At 39.1% G+C, this 19,490-nt stretch overlaps 3 protein-coding genes across 11 annotated transcripts; 1 reads left to right on the top strand and 2 right to left on the bottom strand.

Annotated features, from left to right (window-relative positions):
- Nucleotides 1-1,065: 1,065 nt before the first annotated feature.
- On the bottom strand, nt 1,066-4,667 carry sys1 (SYS1 golgi trafficking protein). Of its 2 annotated transcripts, none has more exons than XM_028575193.1 (4): nt 4,493-4,667; nt 3,203-3,465; nt 3,043-3,110; nt 1,066-2,769 (listed from the first exon to the last, which is right to left on the bottom strand). In XM_028575193.1, the coding sequence occupies exons 2-4, from the start codon at nt 3,362-3,364 to the stop codon at nt 2,529-2,531; spliced, it is 471 nt and encodes a 156-aa protein (XP_028430994.1). In that variant the 5' UTR covers nt 3,365-3,465; nt 4,493-4,667; the 3' UTR covers nt 1,066-2,528. The 2 variants fall into 2 exon arrangements, with proteins under 2 accessions (XP_028430994.1, XP_028430993.1); XM_028575192.1 differs by lacking the exon at nt 4,493-4,667 and adding an exon at nt 4,299-4,486.
- Nucleotides 4,668-5,168: 501 nt separating this feature from the next.
- On the top strand, nt 5,169-11,134 carry LOC114553794 (acyl-coenzyme A thioesterase 4). Of its 6 annotated transcripts, XM_028575157.1 has the most exons (12): nt 5,169-5,326; nt 5,495-5,570; nt 7,639-7,848; nt 8,029-8,128; nt 8,693-8,883; nt 8,981-9,156; nt 9,255-9,371; nt 9,511-9,596; nt 9,912-10,005; nt 10,155-10,235; nt 10,493-10,628; nt 10,790-11,134. In XM_028575157.1, the coding sequence occupies exons 2-12, from the start codon at nt 5,513-5,515 to the stop codon at nt 10,888-10,890; spliced, it is 1,350 nt and encodes a 449-aa protein (XP_028430958.1). In that variant the 5' UTR covers nt 5,169-5,326; nt 5,495-5,512; the 3' UTR covers nt 10,891-11,134. The 6 variants fall into 6 exon arrangements, with proteins under 6 accessions (XP_028430958.1, XP_028430960.1, XP_028430961.1 ...); XM_028575159.1 differs by lacking the exon at nt 5,495-5,570; XM_028575160.1 differs by lacking the exon at nt 7,639-7,848.
- A 272-nt stretch (nt 11,135-11,406) lies between these two features.
- Nucleotides 11,407-19,114, bottom strand: LOC114553815 (protein S100-B). Of its 3 annotated transcripts, none has more exons than XM_028575196.1 (4): nt 19,081-19,114; nt 12,809-12,901; nt 12,506-12,649; nt 11,407-11,601 (listed from the first exon to the last, which is right to left on the bottom strand). In XM_028575196.1, the coding sequence occupies exons 2-4, from the start codon at nt 12,812-12,814 to the stop codon at nt 11,449-11,451; spliced, it is 303 nt and encodes a 100-aa protein (XP_028430997.1). In that variant the 5' UTR covers nt 12,815-12,901; nt 19,081-19,114; the 3' UTR covers nt 11,407-11,448. The 3 variants fall into 3 exon arrangements, with proteins under 3 accessions (XP_028430997.1, XP_028430999.1, XP_028430998.1); XM_028575198.1 differs by lacking the exon at nt 19,081-19,114 and adding an exon at nt 16,142-16,321; XM_028575197.1 differs by lacking the exon at nt 19,081-19,114 and adding an exon at nt 15,454-15,485.
- Between the last annotated feature and the right edge of the window lie 376 nt (nt 19,115-19,490).

Raw genomic sequence — 19,490 nt, 5'->3', positions numbered from 1 at the left:
ACATGGAAAGAACTTCTTAATGTAAAAACAAGCTCAGTATCCATGTTTTGTTTCTAGTTTACGGATCGAAAAGCACACTATTTACAAGACTGTATAAAGCAATACATGGCAAAGTAACGTGTTTGTAATAATAAAGCTCCATGTTTAAAACACAGTGTGGAGTGCATTACCTTCAGCAAAATAATGGATAGCAAAGACACAGAAACACAAAGTGGTAAAATAGTGGAGCCTTTAATCGATGCAGTAAGTCCTCTGCTGTACGACTCACTTACTACAGAGTTTCTGTTTTTAGCTCTCCCTGAAGCAAAGTGTTGGTAATGAGGACCGCAACCAGTGTTTTTTGAACTCGTTAGTGCTTTCCCATCTGCTTCTTTCCACCTGGACACCTAACAGAAGTGGGACAAAATGAGGGATCAGGGCTCCGGGGTGGAAAACGTTCAGAGATCTGAAGACACGCTTGTGGTGTGCCCCTCATTAAAAGTCCTATCTTTGACTTCTGAAGTATAATGGCCAATTATTTCTTCACCTACAGTTTCCTGACTGAGATTTACAAGTTTCCATATGAACTGGTAGCATTTTATTAAACAGCATATGCACACAAGTACTGGCATTGTACCATAATTTAGAGGAAAAAATATGACACCTTGCTTGTGATGTTTCTGGACTAGAAACGAGTCTGAGAATTAAATTACGTCATTAGGTCAATCGCTCAAGTTCTTTGTATTTAAATACATTATAAAAGCTAACGTTTATGTTAAAGAATACAAAGGTCTCAGAGCAAACGTTGAGAGAAAGAATTAAATAGTCGGTGACACTGGCTTAGAAAGAGTAGTCATGGGCTTGAACAGAACTTGGGATATACGCTCATTTGCTTTCTTATCAAGAATTAGATGAGAGGATTAATACCACGGTGTGATAAATATGAAGCTACAGCCAGTTAGCTTAGTTTACCATAAAGACTGTAAATGGGGGAACAGCTAGCCTGGCTCTGAAAGGTGATAAAATATGCCTACCAGCAACTATACAGCTCCTTAACATGTTAAATCATCCAAAAAACAAAACAACTTTTCATTTTTTACACTTTACTTTTAATCAAACGAGATAAAACGTGTTCTGGGTTTAGTTTATTTACCTTTGGACAACAGGCTAGCTTTTTCAAGTTTCCTGTCCTAGCTGTGCAAACCACTTGCTGGCTGTAGCTTCATATTTAACGGACAGATACGACAGTGATACTGATCTTCTCATTTAACTCTCAGCAAGAAAGCAAATAGGTGCATTTTCCAACTATTGTACAACTTTTAAATATCAACCCCTGCAGCATAATGATGTATGATGTATGCTTATGATTTAAAAATCCAGATTTCAAAACAAGACACTGCATAGTCCACACTTTCAAAGCATCAGAGCTTCAATCTGACAGTCACCACACAGAATAAAAAGATATACAAGTATGTGTTAAAAGACCTGTAATACTCAAGTAACAGATCCACAAACAGTAATAGTGTTTTCAGAAAGAGAGATAAAGTCTGCTGTCAGAACACAGCTGGTGGCTGACAGACTGTCCCCAAAGTGGACACCATGTCTGCATAATACATCATGTCATAAAGACACGGAAACAAACAGCACTAGCTGTGCAAAATGCGGTACAAGTTTGACAAGGAAGGCCTTGTGAGACTGAATGTGCAAACTTAATCCAGAAAGCTAAAAATAAGCCTGACTTTATACTAATGAATAATGTGTTGAGAGATTATAAAGCAGAAACTTTTTCCTACATTTTGATTTACACAATGATCAATTATTGTCTCAGAAAACTATAGTATACCAGTTTGAACACTGAACTCTAACAAACATTAAACTTTAAGATGAGCTGTAAGAAAATGTGATAAAAGCTGCAATAGGTCATTTTGCACATTGACATCTCTAAATTGTAGTGAGGTGCAACTGGGACATTTATATTTTAAAAACAAAATATCCTGTAACATGATGGTCTAGGTTTGTTTGCCAACCCAGCAGGCTTGTGATTATACCAACACAAGGAGAGGAAAATGTCACTGTGGTTACTCTTCTGCTGCTTTTTAAGACCGTTTGTATTTGCTCTGAAGTTTCAATTTGTCATTTGAAGACGTGCACATACCCAGAAAAAAGAAAAAATATTGCAAATCTTAAAATTACAGAATGAGGTGCTCATGCTAATGTACTTAAAATGAAAACAAAATGCAATTAATTAGAATAAAATGTAAAGTCATTAGGTTCAGAGAAAGGTGTAAACTGATGTCTGTTTTTATAAGCAATAACACATGTATCTTATATGCTACAGAGTTAATACTGTCCAACATTTAGCAGACAGCTATGAATAAATAGATCAGTTCATCTGGTGTATCACTTGAAGCGGAGATGGATGACAATCCAACATCTACGCTGCTGGAGGTAAATACTCCATTTCTTTTGCAAGCAGTAAAAAGCCTTCTCTGAGCAAGTTCCTCAGGGGTTCACTGTCCACAGAATTTCAGCGTGGTGTCAACGACAATTCACAGGTTAGATTTAGGTCCGCTATTGACTGGAATGGCCCTGAGCTCAGTTCGCATGCACAGGTACTCCCCGATTACAGCCATCAACGCCATGCAGGCTATATTGACGAGCCACCAGGACAGGGCAGCTGGAAGATGAGCATTATATATCCAGCAGCCGATCATATGGAAGAAGTGCACGGTGACTGTGAAGTCCAGACACTGTTTCCCCCGACGGATGAAGAGCCACAGACCGAGGGCGCTGCAGGAACAATGACAGAAAAGTTATGTTATCAGCCATGCTCATTTATGTTTCAGATAAGATTTTTGTGGATACAAAGATGCAACTGCAAAGTTTTACACGCACCAAAACTATAGAAATTATATTTGATTTTCATGTAAATAAATATGTATAGTCCTACTGGTGGAAATCCTTCAGTTGTGCAGCTGCGAGATGTTTGAACAGCATTTGAGCAAGAGATGTCACAGCTCTCATCTCTTTGGATACAGAGAAAAAATTATAGAAATGACTTACCAAGTAAGAGAGTTCAAGATGAATGCCATCATTATAAGCCTGCCCTGCATTGTTGCAAAACCAAGAACCTGCCAAAGCAGAGAAAAGATTACAATTTTCAGCAGTCTACAAATGTGCCACAAACATACGTCACACAGCTGGCGGATATCTTAGAACTTACTTCATAGCTGAAGATCTGGTCCAGTGACCGACTAGATTGCACCAGACTGTCCACTCCAGCTAACCACAGGCCCAAGAAGCTGTAGTAGATGCACTGCATCAACACAATCTGACTCACTATGAGGACCGGGTCCCAGATGTAGCTACGGAAATGACTGGCCATTGCGGACTGATGTTACACGTACAGGCTCAAAGGTTGTTGACAGCTGGCCCCAACTGTTAGCAGCTGGGCCATCCAGTGTGACCTGCGTGTGCTCTCAAAATCTGAAACACAAAGGAGAGACATTTAATAAATTGCTTGAAAATAGTTCACATCTTGAGTTTTAAATCTTAGCCCAACAGCTTTATTACGAAGAAATAGGAATATAACTGTAGGAGGTAGTTAGGAAACAGTGCAAAGTTATGTACAAAACAGAGGTAGAATAATAAGAATATGGAATAAACAAACAATATATGTATATCAAATTTAATACAGAATACAGCTAAGTAAGTAAAATGAATCGACATGAAGACAGATGACAGAAAAGCTGTAATGAATTAACCAAATAACATTAACGCAAACATCAACCTCTGTATGTTAACATCTACTAGTGGATGGTTTAGCTCGGATCTCATAGCTACCACTGAGGGCTACAAAAAAAAAAAAAAGTTAAATATTGAGCAATTCCAATAACGTGTGATAACATTATAGGGGAGTGAATGGTCCTTTCAGCAGACTGTATAAAGATATATGGCCCGTTCAATGTTCACGAAAATCTTCATCAAGAGCGGGCTAACCGAGCACAGCTAGCTGTCCACCAGCACAAACTCAACGATTAGCAAACGCTTAGCTACGTTAACAAATGGCAGTCTGTTAGCACCGTTTCGCGGGTGACTAAACGACTCCAAGCCCGCTGTGACATCCAGGTCAAAGAAAAGTAAAAGCCTAGTTAAGACAGAAATGTAACTGTGGGTGGAAACAACACCAACACTGAAGTATCTTTCTCGTCTAACGGTGCAACAAAACGAAAGATGACCAACAAGTTACACCATGTTAGCATGGTTGTTGTTTTCTTTATGAACAGCTTTAACATAACACATAGACATCTGATACAGACCTGAGTACTGAACAAGAAATGTTTCAGGGTGTCGTATTAACGACAATGGCTTCGGTTGCTCACTGTTTTCTAAACTCTACTGTTAATTAACCGGGCCTGCTAATCTCAGCTAGCTTGTTAACAACACGGAAGTCACGGCGGAGTATCCGGAAAAAAAACTTAACAGCTAACAATTTATTTTCAAAGGAAAATACCATAGATGTATCACTAACAACATGTGTACGGAGTTCCTTGTGAAATTAGTTTCCTGCAAACAACTGAGACATAAAATCTCACAACTGCCTATATGATAGCTAGCTACGTTTATTCTGTCCACGATGCACTCGATGTTTTTTTTTCTTCTTCTTTTTATGTAAGTGCATAGTTTATTTTGAAATCCTTTCCATTTTATCTTCCGGAGGATGTAACAATACTTTCAAATTAATACAGTTTGTAACATAGACCGTATAACAGTCTATGGTTTGTAATAAAGAAATTAAATAAAACCACAAACCACAGACCAAAAAAAAAAAATACATTTAAGTTATGGCGACATAAGAGAAAGGCAATGCATTCCAATATCAGATCATGCCCCAATTACTCTCAATTAACTTCGGAAAGCCCAGTCAGTTAGGACAATTCCAAGGGCCCATGACTGACAGGGGCCCCAAAAAATAAGTAAAAACTAATATAAAATTATTAAACCATCATCATTCAGTATATATATTTCAAATATAATAATACAATTAATGATCTCTTTGTTTTTACTTGTTTTTGGCAGTAAAAGTTAAATATCCCCATTGACCAAAAAGTAAACATCCATATTGACCGACCACCCCTCTGTATCTGCATTAAATGGTTTGGTCCTGCGCACTCAGTGACAACGGTGTTTAGTTGCTGTCAAGAGATGCGCCAGAACTACTAACAGTGACCACAATGTTGCCGAGTAACTTTAAATCAAAATCTGGTTTTCAAAAAAGGAAAGAGAGAGACAGAGGAAAGACAAAGGAAAGGGTGTCAAACTGTAACCCAGTTTTTCACCAAGAAAGGTGGGTAGCCTGTCTGTGAGTGGTATTAACCTGTTGGCCTAATGTCCATAGTGAAATAAGCTAGCTAGCTACAGACTAGTGTTAGCCTACATTTAATCACCATGTAATCAGTGCAGGGAAACGTTTAGCAAGATATTCATATTAAATCATTGTCCCTCTCCCTCTTAGCCTTAGACTTAACAACATATGAGTCAGCAGCAGCCCAGTCTCCCCCTAACAGCCCCTCCCTGTCCCAGTGAAGAAGGTGAGCAACATTGGGTTCAATGACATGCCTGTTATTTGAGAGAAAAGTTTGGGTTTCCAGGAGTCCTTTGTTCTTATTCATACCTTTTAATTTGATGTCACTGGTACTGTTAGTTTGTTATGACCATATTCCAAACCTCAAAACCTTTTTTTTCTCGATTTGTGTCACTATAATAACCCTGGTGTGGAAATTCCATTTTACATGTCCACTTTATTTTCTTTTTGGCATATATGTGCAGCTAAGTTAAAAAATCTGCTGTTTCCATTGTTTTGAGAGGATGATGTTAATTTATTTTGATTGAAAAGTTAATATATATTTAAGTTTGTTTGTTTCTTTTTTTTAAATCTTTCCTTAATAATTATAATAATTATGAATAATAATAATAATTTTGTTAAGGTAATTTTCCATTTTGTCAAATTTTACAATAAAAATACATTGAGACTGTAAAAGATGGCCTTCAGCACATTTTTTATGGTTGCTTTTAATCTTGCATCAAATAGTGAACTACATACTAGACTTGCATGCATGTACAAATCAGCAGCAGTTAATATTGTGCTAGTACTAGTATTGAACTACCAGAAGCAAGACAGTTGCAAGCCTTTAATTAGAGTTCTGTAAAGCTTTTGATGGGACAGTTATGTCCTAGAGGTGTGGTGACAACAGCTGCGCAGAGGGGGCCCAATTAGATTTTTTGTCATGGGGCCCAAAATTCCTGGCGGCGCCCCTGAGCCCAGTACACTAGATGGCAATTGCAACAACGCTGTTTTATCGAACCATGGTAAGAGATCGTATCGAACAAGGAATTTTGTGCTAAAAAGCTGTCCGGGTTGAATGACATATTTCCTCGGAATGGTGTGCAACTGTGGCGTCAGATTATAGATTTATGTATAAAACACACGCGCCTTCTTTCCCTCTCTCTATGTTTATTTTTACGTCTGCAGCTGCCTGTACGCTCAATTGTTGAATTGGGGCATGAAGAGTGATATCTGAGCGTGTAAAATTATATAATTTGCTCGTGGAGCATATTTTATTGCGCTTGCGAGATAAATCTGACGCACATCGAACTTTGAGCACCACCTCCACGTTTAATATTTAACTTTGTACATTTGTTGACTGGGAAGAAGAACCTTATTTCACTAAATAGGCATGTTCATGAATTGTGTTTGTCCTCTAAAGTTACTCAATTATTTTGTATAGGGTTAGACAGAAACACCTTATGGTCAGAGCTCATGTGCTATTATGACAATACGACAACTCATAAAAATGACGAAACCATGCATCGGTGTACACAGGAACCTTGCTTGTTTGCATCGTGCTGTGGGTAAGAATAATGTTTTTATTGTGTTTTAGGGGTTACTGGAGAACTTGTGTTTGAGTTGAGCAGTGAAATTTACTTATTGTTATCATCAGGCCATATATAGGACCAGGTCTACCATTGCTGCTTTTACATAAAGGTCTGATTGTGATGTATGTAAACATCTGAGATAATTTAATAAATAATAATTTCCCTAAAGCCGCTTTTGTTACGTGTTTAGTGTAAAACAATCACAAAACATTTTCTAGAAATCATACAAAAGTTATTTTTAGGAATAATATTTAGACTGAAGTGCTTGTCTAGAAAATAATTCCTGTCATCTCTTATAAACTACTGCACTCAAGTCAGTGAAATCAATCTGGCACACGTGTCTCCTCATTGGCTAAAGTTATGTACATGCAGAAACATACTGTACAGCAGTAAAGGAGGGTGAGTATGTCAAGTCAAGGTTGGCCATTAACTGTAGGGTTAGTGGTTTGATTCCCAGCTTCTCTGTTCACATGTTGACAATGAACCTATATTGCTCCTGATGGGTGTGTATGTGGGCAATTATGTAAATTGATTTGGTGTGGACAAAATCATCAGCTAAATGCATGCAAATGTTAACATTTCTCCACATCAAGGTCTGTTGGATCATTATCAGCCCTCTGATACTTGCATTGATTACAGCATTTAAAATACACTATGATGTGCAATACCTCTTAGAGTTTGTTTGGAATACTTTAAAGGAGTATTTCTTTTTTCTACCCGCAGTTGGAGTTCGGTGGAAGAGCAGCTTTAGACAAGCCCCCGTATTAACAGCCGCTCCTGTTCGTGCCCTCATAGATGAACAAATCAGCATTAAAGGATCTTTCCTGCCCCCAGAGTGTCCTATCACAGTGTGTGCACAAATGCACAGTGATGATGGTGATCTATGGGAGGCATTTGCCCATTATAACACAAATGCAGATGGCACTGTCAACTGTGAGTCACACCGAGTTTCGCAGTACAGTATATTGCATATTGGATTATATGTAATTCTTTTAGAATTACCACAAATGTAATATTTTAACTTGTTCATTTTGAAATTATTGTAACCACTTAGGCTTTAATGCAGGCAGTTGGTAATCTTCTCTCGTCTCTGTCTTTCTGTCTCCTCAATAGTGACCAAGGATCATTCAGTCAGGGGTTCATATTTGGGCTGTGAGCCGATGGGACTCTTCTGGGGACTGCAGCCGGCTCCTGGTGCAAGAGAAAGTTTGAGGCAGGTGATGAGAACAAGCTCACTGAGAGTTTAAGAAAAAATAGTTTGTGGGATCAAACCCAACTGTGTGTTGTCTTATACACTTGTTTCAAATCCTAACAACTCTACATGAACCTTATTAATAATGGTGCCTCGCAGTTGTTCAGGCAGGGCACAGTGGTAATTTTAAAGTCATATTTTCCACACACCTTCCAATAATATATGACCGCAACCTAACTCAAAAAATTAGTTGGTCCATAAAAACAGATGTGGCTCTCATTCATTCTATTATTACAGCCTACCTAGCTGCTGCAACTACTGACTGCTTCCCACAAATGCAACTGCCTCCTGCAATCACACCCATCTTAGAATTTAGGGTCATTCTAATAAAAGGGGATAGCAACTAAATATCAGCTCATGTCCATCTAATTATGTCTTATTTAAGTTTATGTCATAGTCACAGAGACTTGCTCTTGAGTATTAAAGGAGAAGAGCCACACTGCCAAACTCAAATACTTGTAATTTTGCAATAATTGGTAAATGGTTGATGAGAATTTCTTGACTGAAATGGATTCTTTCTTACAGGCTGAGGAAAAAAAACGTAGAGACTCCATATGTAATGCATTTGTCCTTACTCGAGGGCCATGTTTCACCGAGTGAGAGGCAAAGCACTGAGCTGGCTGCAGTTATTACTGAGCGCTGGTACATGGCACCCGGCGTACTGAGAACAGCGATTCGTCAGGATGGAGTTGTGGGGACTTTGTTTTTACCGCCAGGTGAGCACAAGATTTGAAGCATTCACTCACAAATTGTAAGACTGTCCTGGACAGACTGTGTCCTTTGAACAGCACCTACTGTTTTGATTTCCTGCAGGACCAGGCCCATTTCCAGCCATGTTGGACCTGTGGGGAATGGGTGGAGGACTGGTAGAGTACCGCTCCGCCCTTTTAGCATCCAGGGGCTATGCTAGCTTGTCCCTTGCCTACATAGGGCACAAAGATTTGCCTGGCTCACCAGACCGTATCAATGTTGGGGATTCATATTTCGAAGTAAGATGAGATGCATTTCTTCTTTCTGCATCATGTATCACATTTACTTTGATTATTTTGTAATTCCATAAAAATACCCAATGTGTTTGTTTTGACAGTCAGCATTCCGCCTACTCCAAGATCATCATCAGGTGTGTGCCGACAGAGTTGGGATCATAGGTCTCTCCTTTGGAGTCTACCTGACTCTTCGAATTGCCACTAAGGCTGTTGTCAAAGTATGTCCGAAAGGCCTTTCCCTGTCATCCATTCTGAATATACAGTTTGATCAATACATAGCTCAAAGCAATAGAAGTTTTATTTAAGTTTGGTAAGTTTACATTGACTTTCAACAATTATTAATGTTCTTGCCTCCAGCCAGCCTGTTTGATTTGTGTCAATGGCCCAGTAGGAAGTACCGTCAAATTCTCCGATCCAGATGGCAAGACTGAACACTTTGAAAGGTAAATGGTAATTTAAGACGCAAATTGTAAGATATTATTGTCAAGATATTACTGTGGGATTATTGCAGGAATCTATCTGATGTGATTTGGTCTAGTATCAAGTGTGATTCTTATGTCTATAGTACTAGTTTTAGTTTTAAGGCATTGTTAATTTAATTGCCTAATCGATTGAGATCTACTAAAATAGATTTTCTGGTATTTAACCCAGACTTTATAAATTTGAGAAGCAGAAATGTGTATCACAGAGGTTGTTTTCAACAATGTCTCCAAAAATAACACAAGTTGTGATTTTCTCTGTTAACTTGTCCTATTTAGTGAAAAGAAGTATTGGACATATAATGATCAAGGCCACGTCAGTTTCAAAGACGTCTCCTTGCCTGCAAACCTTTTGGCTGAGAGCAAAGTGAAGGTGAAGATTTGAAAGCCCCCCCCGAACCCATCACAACACACATGTACACTGTACACACTCATGTTTATAAAATATCAAATCAATATCCATTATATTTTGTATCAATAAGAGAAACTCACTCTCCAGAATGACATCTTGTGTTTTTGCAGATAGAGCACCTCAACTGTCCATTAATGTACATAGTGGGTGAAGATGACCTGAGCGCTTCAAGTATAGAGAGTGCCAACCTGGTAAACTGTCTCATTAATTTTTTTCAGTTAGTGAAACCATATTGGATAGTATTTTGTTATATGTGTATTTGTTAAGTCAAACATTTGAGCAGTCCTCACACTCCTTCAAAAAGGCATTCACTTAAGCTGGAAATGAAACAGATTTTTAAATGTATTCACTGTGATATTCACTTTAATGCTCTTGTATGCACTTTTTTATAGGCTCACTGTAAGGTTATTGGTTGTTGTTGTTATAGTGCTGTGTTATTGGTCATCAGATTGAGGAGACCCTGATGGCTGCAGGTAAATCCCAGTTGCTCACCTGTTTGTCGTACCCCGGTGCCGGTCACCTGATTGAACCGCCTTACACACCAAATTCAAGAGCTTCCCTGTGGAGCGTCAAACCAGAGAAACGTGAGCGCTGTCCCAAAATTGCATTTTTCATTAAGCCAAATCCTATTTTATGCTTGTTGTAATTACGTTTTTAATGTGAGACTGGTCATTGTAGAATAAGTAACTTATTATGAAAAGTAATAATAATCGTGATGCTTCCCCCGTTTTTGTTTCTCCTGCAGTGGTCACCCTGTGGGGAGGTCACCCCGCACCCCACGCTGCTGCCCAGGAAGATGCCTGGAAGAAGATCCTGGATTTCATGGAACGTAATCTGAGACGGTGAACTGTTGATTAAAAAAAATGCAGGTCTGAAGGTGCCGCTCTGCAGTTGTACGATTTAGAGAGGCAAGTCCCTCCCCTTCCGGTGGATCACCATGGGACCTATTTCATAAACAGTTGTGTAGGGTATAGTGAATGGGGAGAGACAAAGAATGTTTTTGATCCCATCTGAATTGAGCAATGGATTACACATATGATGTTCATCAGTTTAAAAGATAATGTTGCAAATCAATAAAGTCTCCGTTTGTCAAAAAACTGTTGAAGTATAAGACGTTACGATGGCTGTGTGTTTTGTTCTGGGATGTAACGTTACTCACACGAGCAGCGGATCTCGGCTGATAAAAATATGCTGGATAAAAAACATCAGGGAAGATAATGTTACATGTGTTATGGAACATAGCTAAGCTAGCTATGATTTGGTTCGCCATCCAATTTGGTCTAAATCTTCTCAGACAACTTGTTTATGTACACAAATCACTCAGCCCCATTTAAAAAAATTCAGACACTCTTGTTTCTGTGATCTTCAGATGTTTAATAAGTAATAAGTAGTTATACATGCTAACTAATCATTATGGTAGTTTGGGATGAAGAGTTCACTGCATGCTGAGGTAACCATGGCGATGAGGGTGATGAACTCTTTGAAGTCAATCTCCAGGTCTCCGTTCTGGTCGAGGTCTGCAACGAGCTTATCCAGAGTTTCGTTCTCATGAATTTTCTGTTCAGCAGGAAAATTGAAAGAAAGGCAATTTCATTTATTTAGCAAGACTAGAAGTATATAGCTACGCTAGTGACACCATGAGGTCAACATGCTCATTACACAGCAGAAACCAAAATTGTTGGATGGAATTCAACTTTTGTCCTGAAGCTGGTGATACAGTAATGTTGTTCGTTAATCCTCTGTTCATTTGTCATATTTTAGACTAAGCTGGTCAGCATAGCAGAAACTGTAACGTGTACATGCTATGTTAGCGTTAAGCTCAGTAAGTATCTGAGGCTTAACCTATAATAACACATCATAATGTATTAGTTACTTTACATTTTCTATTATTAATCTGAATCTGCAAAGTACCTAAAGCTATCAAATAAATCCAGTGCAGTGAAAAGTAAAATATTAGCTTCCAAAATGTAGTGAAGTAGATGTATAAAGTAGCAGAAAATGAGAATACTTAACTAAAGTACAAGTACCTCAAAATTGAATTTTAATCCAGGTCTGTGTCATCTTTGTGTGGGCAGTGTGTTTACATAAACGGTGTTTGGATTCTCTACGTGGGACAAGGGCAGGGAGCTTTCCGCAGAGCAGCCAAGGTCTGTGCACTGGCGCTAACGAGGGAATCCAAATACTGTTTATCTAAACATACTGCCCACACAAAAATGACACAGAGCTAGATTTTAATCAGCAAAATATCTCTTTAAGCACAGTACTTGAGTAAATGTGGCCTACTTAGCTACATTTCACCGGTCAACATATCTTGAGTATCTAATTTACAACAACACACATTGTAACTGTTCACATGCTTGTTAAGAGTCTATTATCTTTAATGTTTTTTTACAAGCCTTGTACTACTTACAGATGCTGCCATAAACATGCCAATTTTGACACTTTTACTTCCATAACTTACCATTATGAATTCACTCATTTCATTGTTGATAAGCTCTTTAAGCTCTGCTTTCTTCAGCTTGCACTTGTGACCCGAGTATTTGTGGAAAACTTTGATAATAGTGACCATGCCCTCCTCCAGGTCTGACATATCCTTCTTTGAGGCCTGCAACAAACAGTTTAAATCAAATCCCAATACGCAATCATGTATTACCCCCACCGGACCGATATTTTTTTTTACTTATAACATTATTATCATCTAGGAATATTTTAAATTTATAACAATAAAAAACATTTATTCATTGAAACATTTAGTCTTTCTTACCTCCATTTGATAAAATTCCTTTGTGATGTTAAGGATCCTATACCACTGATGGCTTGTGTCGACTGCCTCACCCAGTTTACTGTGGACACTAAACTGTATTGATCAACCAGAGGGGGGGGTTTCATCTGATATGCACTACGTAATGCACAACTAATGGATATCAGTGGTCAGAGCTTGACCAAAAAACATTTGTTGTTAAATGTATCATTTTGCTGTGCTGTGCTGTGTGTGTGTGTGTGTGTGTGTGTGTGTGTGTGTACACAAAACAAGTACATTGATATTATTTAGGTTTCAGAGAGCAAATACTGTATATAATATTCCTCTAACAGTGCTGATGGTGTTTGTGGTTTAAGGTTTCACATGAGAGATACTGAGGATGGCTTTTGTTGAGCAGTGGCTGCACTTTTTAAGATATCTTTAGAACACCATATCACTATCATTATGTGGTTGTTACATTGGAACAGCCAAAGCTGGATGCGCTGTCAAACATGAACACAATGCCATTCTTAAAGTATCTGCAGAAATACAAACTGCAAATTTAGGCTGCATGACAGTGTCTGTAAGATTACTGGGGCTTAATTGGTATAGTTATTTCATTTGTAGTGATATATTTCCCTACGATAAGTCACCACCCTTCTAGTTTCTGGGAACTTTGGCTCTCTGATATTACACACAGAGAAGAGCCACAGCAACTGCTCATGTATGTATAGAGCAGAGGCAAGAGGGGAAAATAATGTATCCTTGGATGAAAGACAACAACAGGAGATCTAGGAGTGCAAGGGCAAATGGGGAAAAGGAACTGCCCAAATATACGGTCCACAATGTCCACAAACAACAACAACAATATTCCATTTTACATGTTATAAAATAATCCTGATCTATTGCATTCAGTAGCAGTGTACTTGACTACTAATACAATAAATCAACTGTTTGAATGTATTGATGGAATATAGATTAAAAAGACATATGTGAATAAATATGTTTGTATTGTCTGCTCACATACTTTACCAACAAAAGCAAAAACTTACACTTCTACATAAGATGACAGATGGAGTTTATGTCGATATAATAGTTGTTGTTTAGTCTAAAGATATATTTGACGCCATGGGCGTGGTGTGAGTGACGTCATTGCTACGGGGCTCGGCGTGTGCGGCTATAGGCAAAGAATTTCTTTGGAAGTACTATGGCGAGTGGATTGTGTCATTCAAAGGATAACAAGGAGAAGGAGCAGGTTACCCTCCCCGTCGTCGCCAAACCGTGTGGAATTTTGGAATTGATTTAATAGGAATTGCAGACGAGAGACCAGCGGCGACTAGGCGGCGAGTGCATGTACAAACATTTTCCGGCGGCGACGTGGCAACGGTGTATGTTTAGAATTTCCATCAAATTATCAGAAACTGCTTTATTGGCCATGTAAGTGTAAACACAAGGGAATTTGAGTCTGGCTAGGTGTTGCTTTCAACACAGAAACAGACATAACGTTATGGCTAAAAACAAAGATAAACAAGGTAACGTTAAACATGAAGGTTTCACTACTATGTAGGCTACATATATAAGTTGTATATAATAAAGTGTATACATGCATACATACACATACGTACATAAAGTTACATGTAAATAGATATATTAAGCTTATAAACAGTAAGGCAATTAGTGCCAATGATCCAGTAGATGGCGCCGATGTTCAATCAATGTTAGAGTTACGCATTCTTCCAACAGTGGGCAGGTCACATAAGCTGATGAGATACTACAATTTAAAGGTGCAATATGTAATATTGTGTGTAATACTGGCAGCTAGCGGTTAAAATAGTTACTGCACTACCAATTCAAAATACGGGAGAGTCGTCTCCCCCGCCCCCTCCTGCCCAGACTCGAAGTTCACGGAGGTTGCCAGGCTGAGACCGCAGCATTCACAACAATGTAGCTGGACGCTTTTCTCACATAGCCAGACATTACTCCACAGCACAGCGGAGTAGCTAACGGTAGATGCTAGTCTCACATAGCCAGACATTACTCCACAGCACAGCCGAGTAGCTAACGTTAGATGCTGGCTATATTGACAGTCAGCAAAGCCGTTAGATGCTGGCTATATTGACAGTCATAAAACGCTCGGAGCTCTGTAACCAACTGACAGACACACTTTTTCGGCTTAAAATTACAGTATGAACTGCTAAAAACACAACAACCTCACTGTCCTCTCCACACGCCAGTCAGGCACACTTCCTCGGCTTAGAATTACAATACGAAACGCTAAAAATACCACTACCTTGCCGACGGAACACACTTCATTGGCTTAGAATTACGGCAACAATCGCTAAACACACTGCAAACTCACAGTCCCCTCTTTCCGATTTACAGCCCCCCTCTCGTGGCTTAAAATAACTCACCGTTGTCGGCTCCAGCCGCTGAAGAGGCTACACGCTGTAAACAGCCATGGGCTGCCCCTTAACAGTTAGCAGGGTTAGCATGGCGGCGTTAGCCAGGACCAGTCGGGATCACTTTACTGGCTATGTCTCAATTGTTTTTGCGAGTAACCAACTCGGTTACTCCAGCTATATAATTCAATGTGAGTACACAAATGTTGAAATGACAAAATACGCCCGTCCCTAGTAGCTGTGATAAATTAGCCTGAAGCTAATGCTTACCTGTTCAGTAGAAAATAAGCCAACTCTGCGTCCTTTTGGGATCCAAGCTGTCTCCATCTTTCAAATACATCTCCATTATTTACCAGGGGGTTGTTACGTCTCTGGTCACGCAACTGTTAGAAACATGCTGTTTTCATTTTTTTATGTCATGTAGAATCTATCTCCGTTGATCCTGTTCGTTTGTTTGCTGCTTTCATGGCTGTACTACCGTTACAGCTGTAGCGTGCTGGGTTTACGTTTTTACAGGTATATCTGGCAACCCGGCCTGCCTGTCAAACTGGGCCGTTGATAACAACACACACATCAAAACATAAACATAAATTCCGTCACGGAATGTAAATTTCAAAAAGAAAAAATACTGAAATTAGCATTGTTGTCAGAAAAGATAGTATTTAAGTTTAACATGTTTCCTTAATATCTGATGAGGCATTGGTGTCATTTTTGGATTTATTACAGTACAAATATTACATATTGGACCTTTAATTCATCGTATTATTTGTATACTGTCAGTAGGCTACTTTTAGAGTAACTTGTATAATGGCTAAAGGGCCTGGAACATATATTGAATGAATTGAAATACATTTAAACCTATAGGCTATAGTCTTACTGTATATTGAACTTGAATTCACTCAATCAATTTTTTTTGGGGGGGGCACGTCTGGCGACGACGCTAGGTGTGGCGGCGTACTTATCAACTACGATGTACACTGGCGACGGTGTAGTCAATCCACACGTTAGAGTCACACGACAGTCTCCTTCGGTAGGTTATCCGTGGCACTATCCACTCGCCATAGTAGTACAGGCCATGGAAGTAGTAAGCTCGTTGGAGATGAACTGCGCCTCGCCTGTAAAGTAGACGAGAGCAGGCGGCAGCAGCCGGGGGGCGGTGACAAAAGTCCGCTCGCTCTCAAGTCGGACAGTTTTCCAGCTGATTCCAGCAGCATTCAGGCTGAACAGGAAGTGACACAAACACTGTGGTTCGATTCCGATTTAATAAAATGTTATCAGACCCATATATCAGCTCCTACACAGTCTCCAGTTGATTTTATTATGACAGAGTAGCTGTCAAAATTCTCTACATGTGATCTGTTGCTGTTTTTAATTATCAACAGACTGTAGATGATCTGTAATCTGAACAGATTTAGTCTCTCTGTCTGCTAAACATAACTATCAGCCTCACAACATGTGTTCTGTACATAATAAGCTTTTAAATCAGACAAATCGCAGTTAAAATCCTTCCAATTCAAAATCAATAAAAAAGTTTACATAAAACGTCATCATGTTAAGTCGATTCTGAACCAATCAGCTGTTCGATCAGCTGAGAGGCCGGCGTTTCCCAGCATGCAGTAGGTCCACCTGCGTCCGCCTGGCTCTTTTTTTTTTTTTTTTTTTTTTTAAATTTTTATTTTAATGCAAAATATTTCTGTTACAATTTGTCAAAACAAATAGATTGGATTTGTCGAACACATCTCATTTCGTTACAGAGCATGTTTTCATAAAAGATAAGAAACATAAGAAAGAAAAAAAAGAAAAAAAAAAAAGAAAAAAATAACAAAAAGGTACATAGCCAGAGTATCATACATTAAATATCAGTTAAATTAATTATAAAGTTAAATCAGATAAGCATTGCATACATTTTGATGCTGATTTACCCTCTAATCCAGAAATACAATCTATATAATTTTTTAAGTCAAGTTTAAAGACATTGAAAAGAGGTTTATTTTTCATAAATTTCGATTTATGAATAAAGAATTTTCCAAGCAAAATTATTAAGTTGACTATATATTGTACAGAGGAGTTGGAGTCAGAAAAGTAAAACAAGATATCAAAATTAGATAAATGTATGTTTGAGCCAAGTTGTCCATTAATGAAACCTTGTATATCATTCCACAGAGAAGAGCTATGTGAACAGCTATAGAATAAATGGTCTATTGTTTCTGTTTCCATAAAGCAAAAGCTGCATTTTTCGTCTACGGTAGGGATAAATTTAGAGATAATCTTGTTACAGGGGTAAAAAAGGTGAAGAATTTTAAATGATATTTCTTTTACTTTGTTTGTAATTAAAAACCTATGTGGGTTACTCCATGCTCTATTCCAGTTAATATTTTCATATAAGGGGGCCCATTTGTATCTGGAGGAAGAGATAGATTTTGCACATAGAAGTTTTTGTATTACTTTGTTGTTGACTTTTCTGTCTAGGAAAGATAGACAATTTATTGAAATATTGCTGGAGAGAGATATATTAAATTGATCCAGATCTGTCTTATCTCTAAGCAGGGTGATGATCCCATGGGGTATAGTCCGCCTGGCTCTTGCAGTTGGTGAAAAACAACTGCGCTACCTGCGTCTCAGAACTGCGGCCGCCTTGGTCTCGTGAGATTATCGTTGCCCACGTGTGCATGACGTCAGAGCAAGTCGGGATCTATGGATCAAGTCGGACAAGAATCTAACCGGCATGCATTGGGCGGCGATCGCCGGTGATCGATTCTGCGCAGATCTGGCTCATCTCGAACGAGCCTATTATAACCGTGCTGCGTTCATGGACATCGAAAGAAAAAAATGTCCGAGTGAAAACGTCATCATTCACGTCACTTCCTGTGGGAATCAGAGGTGGGAAACTCGGGATAGATTTTACCAGAGCCATAGAGATATAGATATATATGTATATAATAGATATGTCTTTCTCTATCACTCTGGATTTTGCTAACCATTGAGATACACCCGTTCTCTTAAAGGTGCAATATGTAATATTGTGTGTAATACTGGCAGCTAGCGGTTAAAATAGTTACTGCACTACCAATTCAAAATACGGGAGAGTCGTCTCCCCCGCCCCCTCCTGCCCAGACTCGAAGTTCACGGAGGTTGCCAGGCTGAGACCGCAGCATTCACAACAATGTAGCTGGACGCTTTTCTCACATAGCCAGACGTTACTCCACAGCACAGCGGAGTAGCTAACGTTAGATGCTAGTCTCACAGCACAGCCAGACATTAGTCTCCAGCCAGACACAGCACAGCACAGTAGTAGCTAACGTTAGATGCTGGCTATATTGACAGTCATAAAAGCCCGTGCTCACGCGGAGCTCTGTAACCAACTAACAGACACTTTTTCGGCTTAAAATTACAGTATGAACCGCTAAAAACACAACAACCTCACTGTCCTCTCCACACGCCAGTCAGGCACACTTCCTCGGCTTAGAATTACAATACGAAACGCTAAAAATACCACTACCTTGCCGACGGAACACACTTCATTGGCTTAGAATTACGGCAACAATCGCTAAACACACTGCAAACTCACAGTCCTCTCTTTCCGATTTACAGCCCCCCTCTCGTGGCTTAAAATAACTCGCCATTGTCGGCTCCAGCCGCTGAAGAGGCTACACGCTGTAAACAGCCATGGGCTGCTTGCCTGGTCCTCCCGGTAACGTTAACAGTTAGCAGGGTTAGCATGGCGGCGTTAGCCAGGACCAGTCGGGATCACTTTACTGGCTATGTCTCAATTGTTTTTGCGAGTAACCAACTCGGTTACTCTAGCTATATAATTCAATGTGAGTACACAAATGTTGAAATGACAAAAAATGCCCATCCCTAGTAGCTGTGATAAATTAGCGTGGAGCTAATGCTTACCTGTTCAGGAGAAAATAAGCCAACTCTGCGTCCTTTTGGGCTCTAAGCTGTCTCCATCTTTCAAATACATCTCCAATATTTACCAGGGGGTTGTTACGTCTCTGGTCACGCAACTGTTAGAAACATGCTGTTTTCTTTTTTATATGTCATGTAGAATCTATCTCTGTTGATCCTGTTCGTTTGTTTGCTGCTTTCATGGCTGTACTAACGTTACAGCTGTAGCGCGCTGGGTTTACGTTTTTACAGGTATATCTGGCAACCCGGCCTGCCTGTCAAACTGGACCATAGATAACAACACACAGATCAAAACATAAACATAAATTCCGTCACGGAATGTAAATTTCAAAAAGAAAAAATACTGAAATTAGCATTGTTGTCAGAAAAGATAGTATTTCAGTTTAACATGTTTC

Source organism: Perca flavescens, chromosome 4 (assembly GCF_004354835.1).
Source record: "Perca flavescens isolate YP-PL-M2 chromosome 4, PFLA_1.0, whole genome shotgun sequence".
Lineage (NCBI taxonomy): Eukaryota > Metazoa > Chordata > Actinopteri > Perciformes > Percidae > Perca > Perca flavescens.
The sequence above is the reverse complement of the archived record's forward strand: the minus strand, read 5'-3'. Positions and strand labels throughout refer to the sequence as shown.

Excerpts from the sequence above, each read along its gene's own strand:
- sys1 (XM_028575193.1), bottom strand. The coding sequence starts at position 3,364 with ATGGCCAGTCATTTCCGTAGCTACATCTGGGACCCGGTCCTCATAGTG. Across the intron at positions 3,111-3,202 it reads ACCAGATCTTCAGCTATGAA|GTTCTTGGTTTTGCAACAAT; the intron begins GTAAGTTCTAAG and ends CTGCTTTGGCAG. Across the intron at positions 2,770-3,042 it reads ATCTTGAACTCTCTTACTTG|CGCCCTCGGTCTGTGGCTCT; the intron begins GTAAGTCATTTC and ends TTGTTCCTGCAG.
- LOC114553815 (XM_028575196.1), bottom strand. Across the intron at positions 11,602-12,505 it reads AAATGAGTGAATTCATAATG|AAAATTCATGAGAACGAAAC; the intron begins GTAAGTTATGGA and ends CCTGCTGAACAG.
- LOC114553794 (XM_028575155.1), top strand. The coding sequence starts at position 6,267 with ATGGGGCCCAAAATTCCTGGCGGCGCCCCTGAGCCCAGTACACTAGAT. Across the intron at positions 7,849-8,028 it reads TGCAGATGGCACTGTCAACT|TGACCAAGGATCATTCAGTC; the intron begins GTGAGTCACACC and ends TCTCCTCAATAG. Across the intron at positions 10,006-10,154 it reads TGGCTGAGAGCAAAGTGAAG|ATAGAGCACCTCAACTGTCC; the intron begins GTGAAGATTTGA and ends GTGTTTTTGCAG.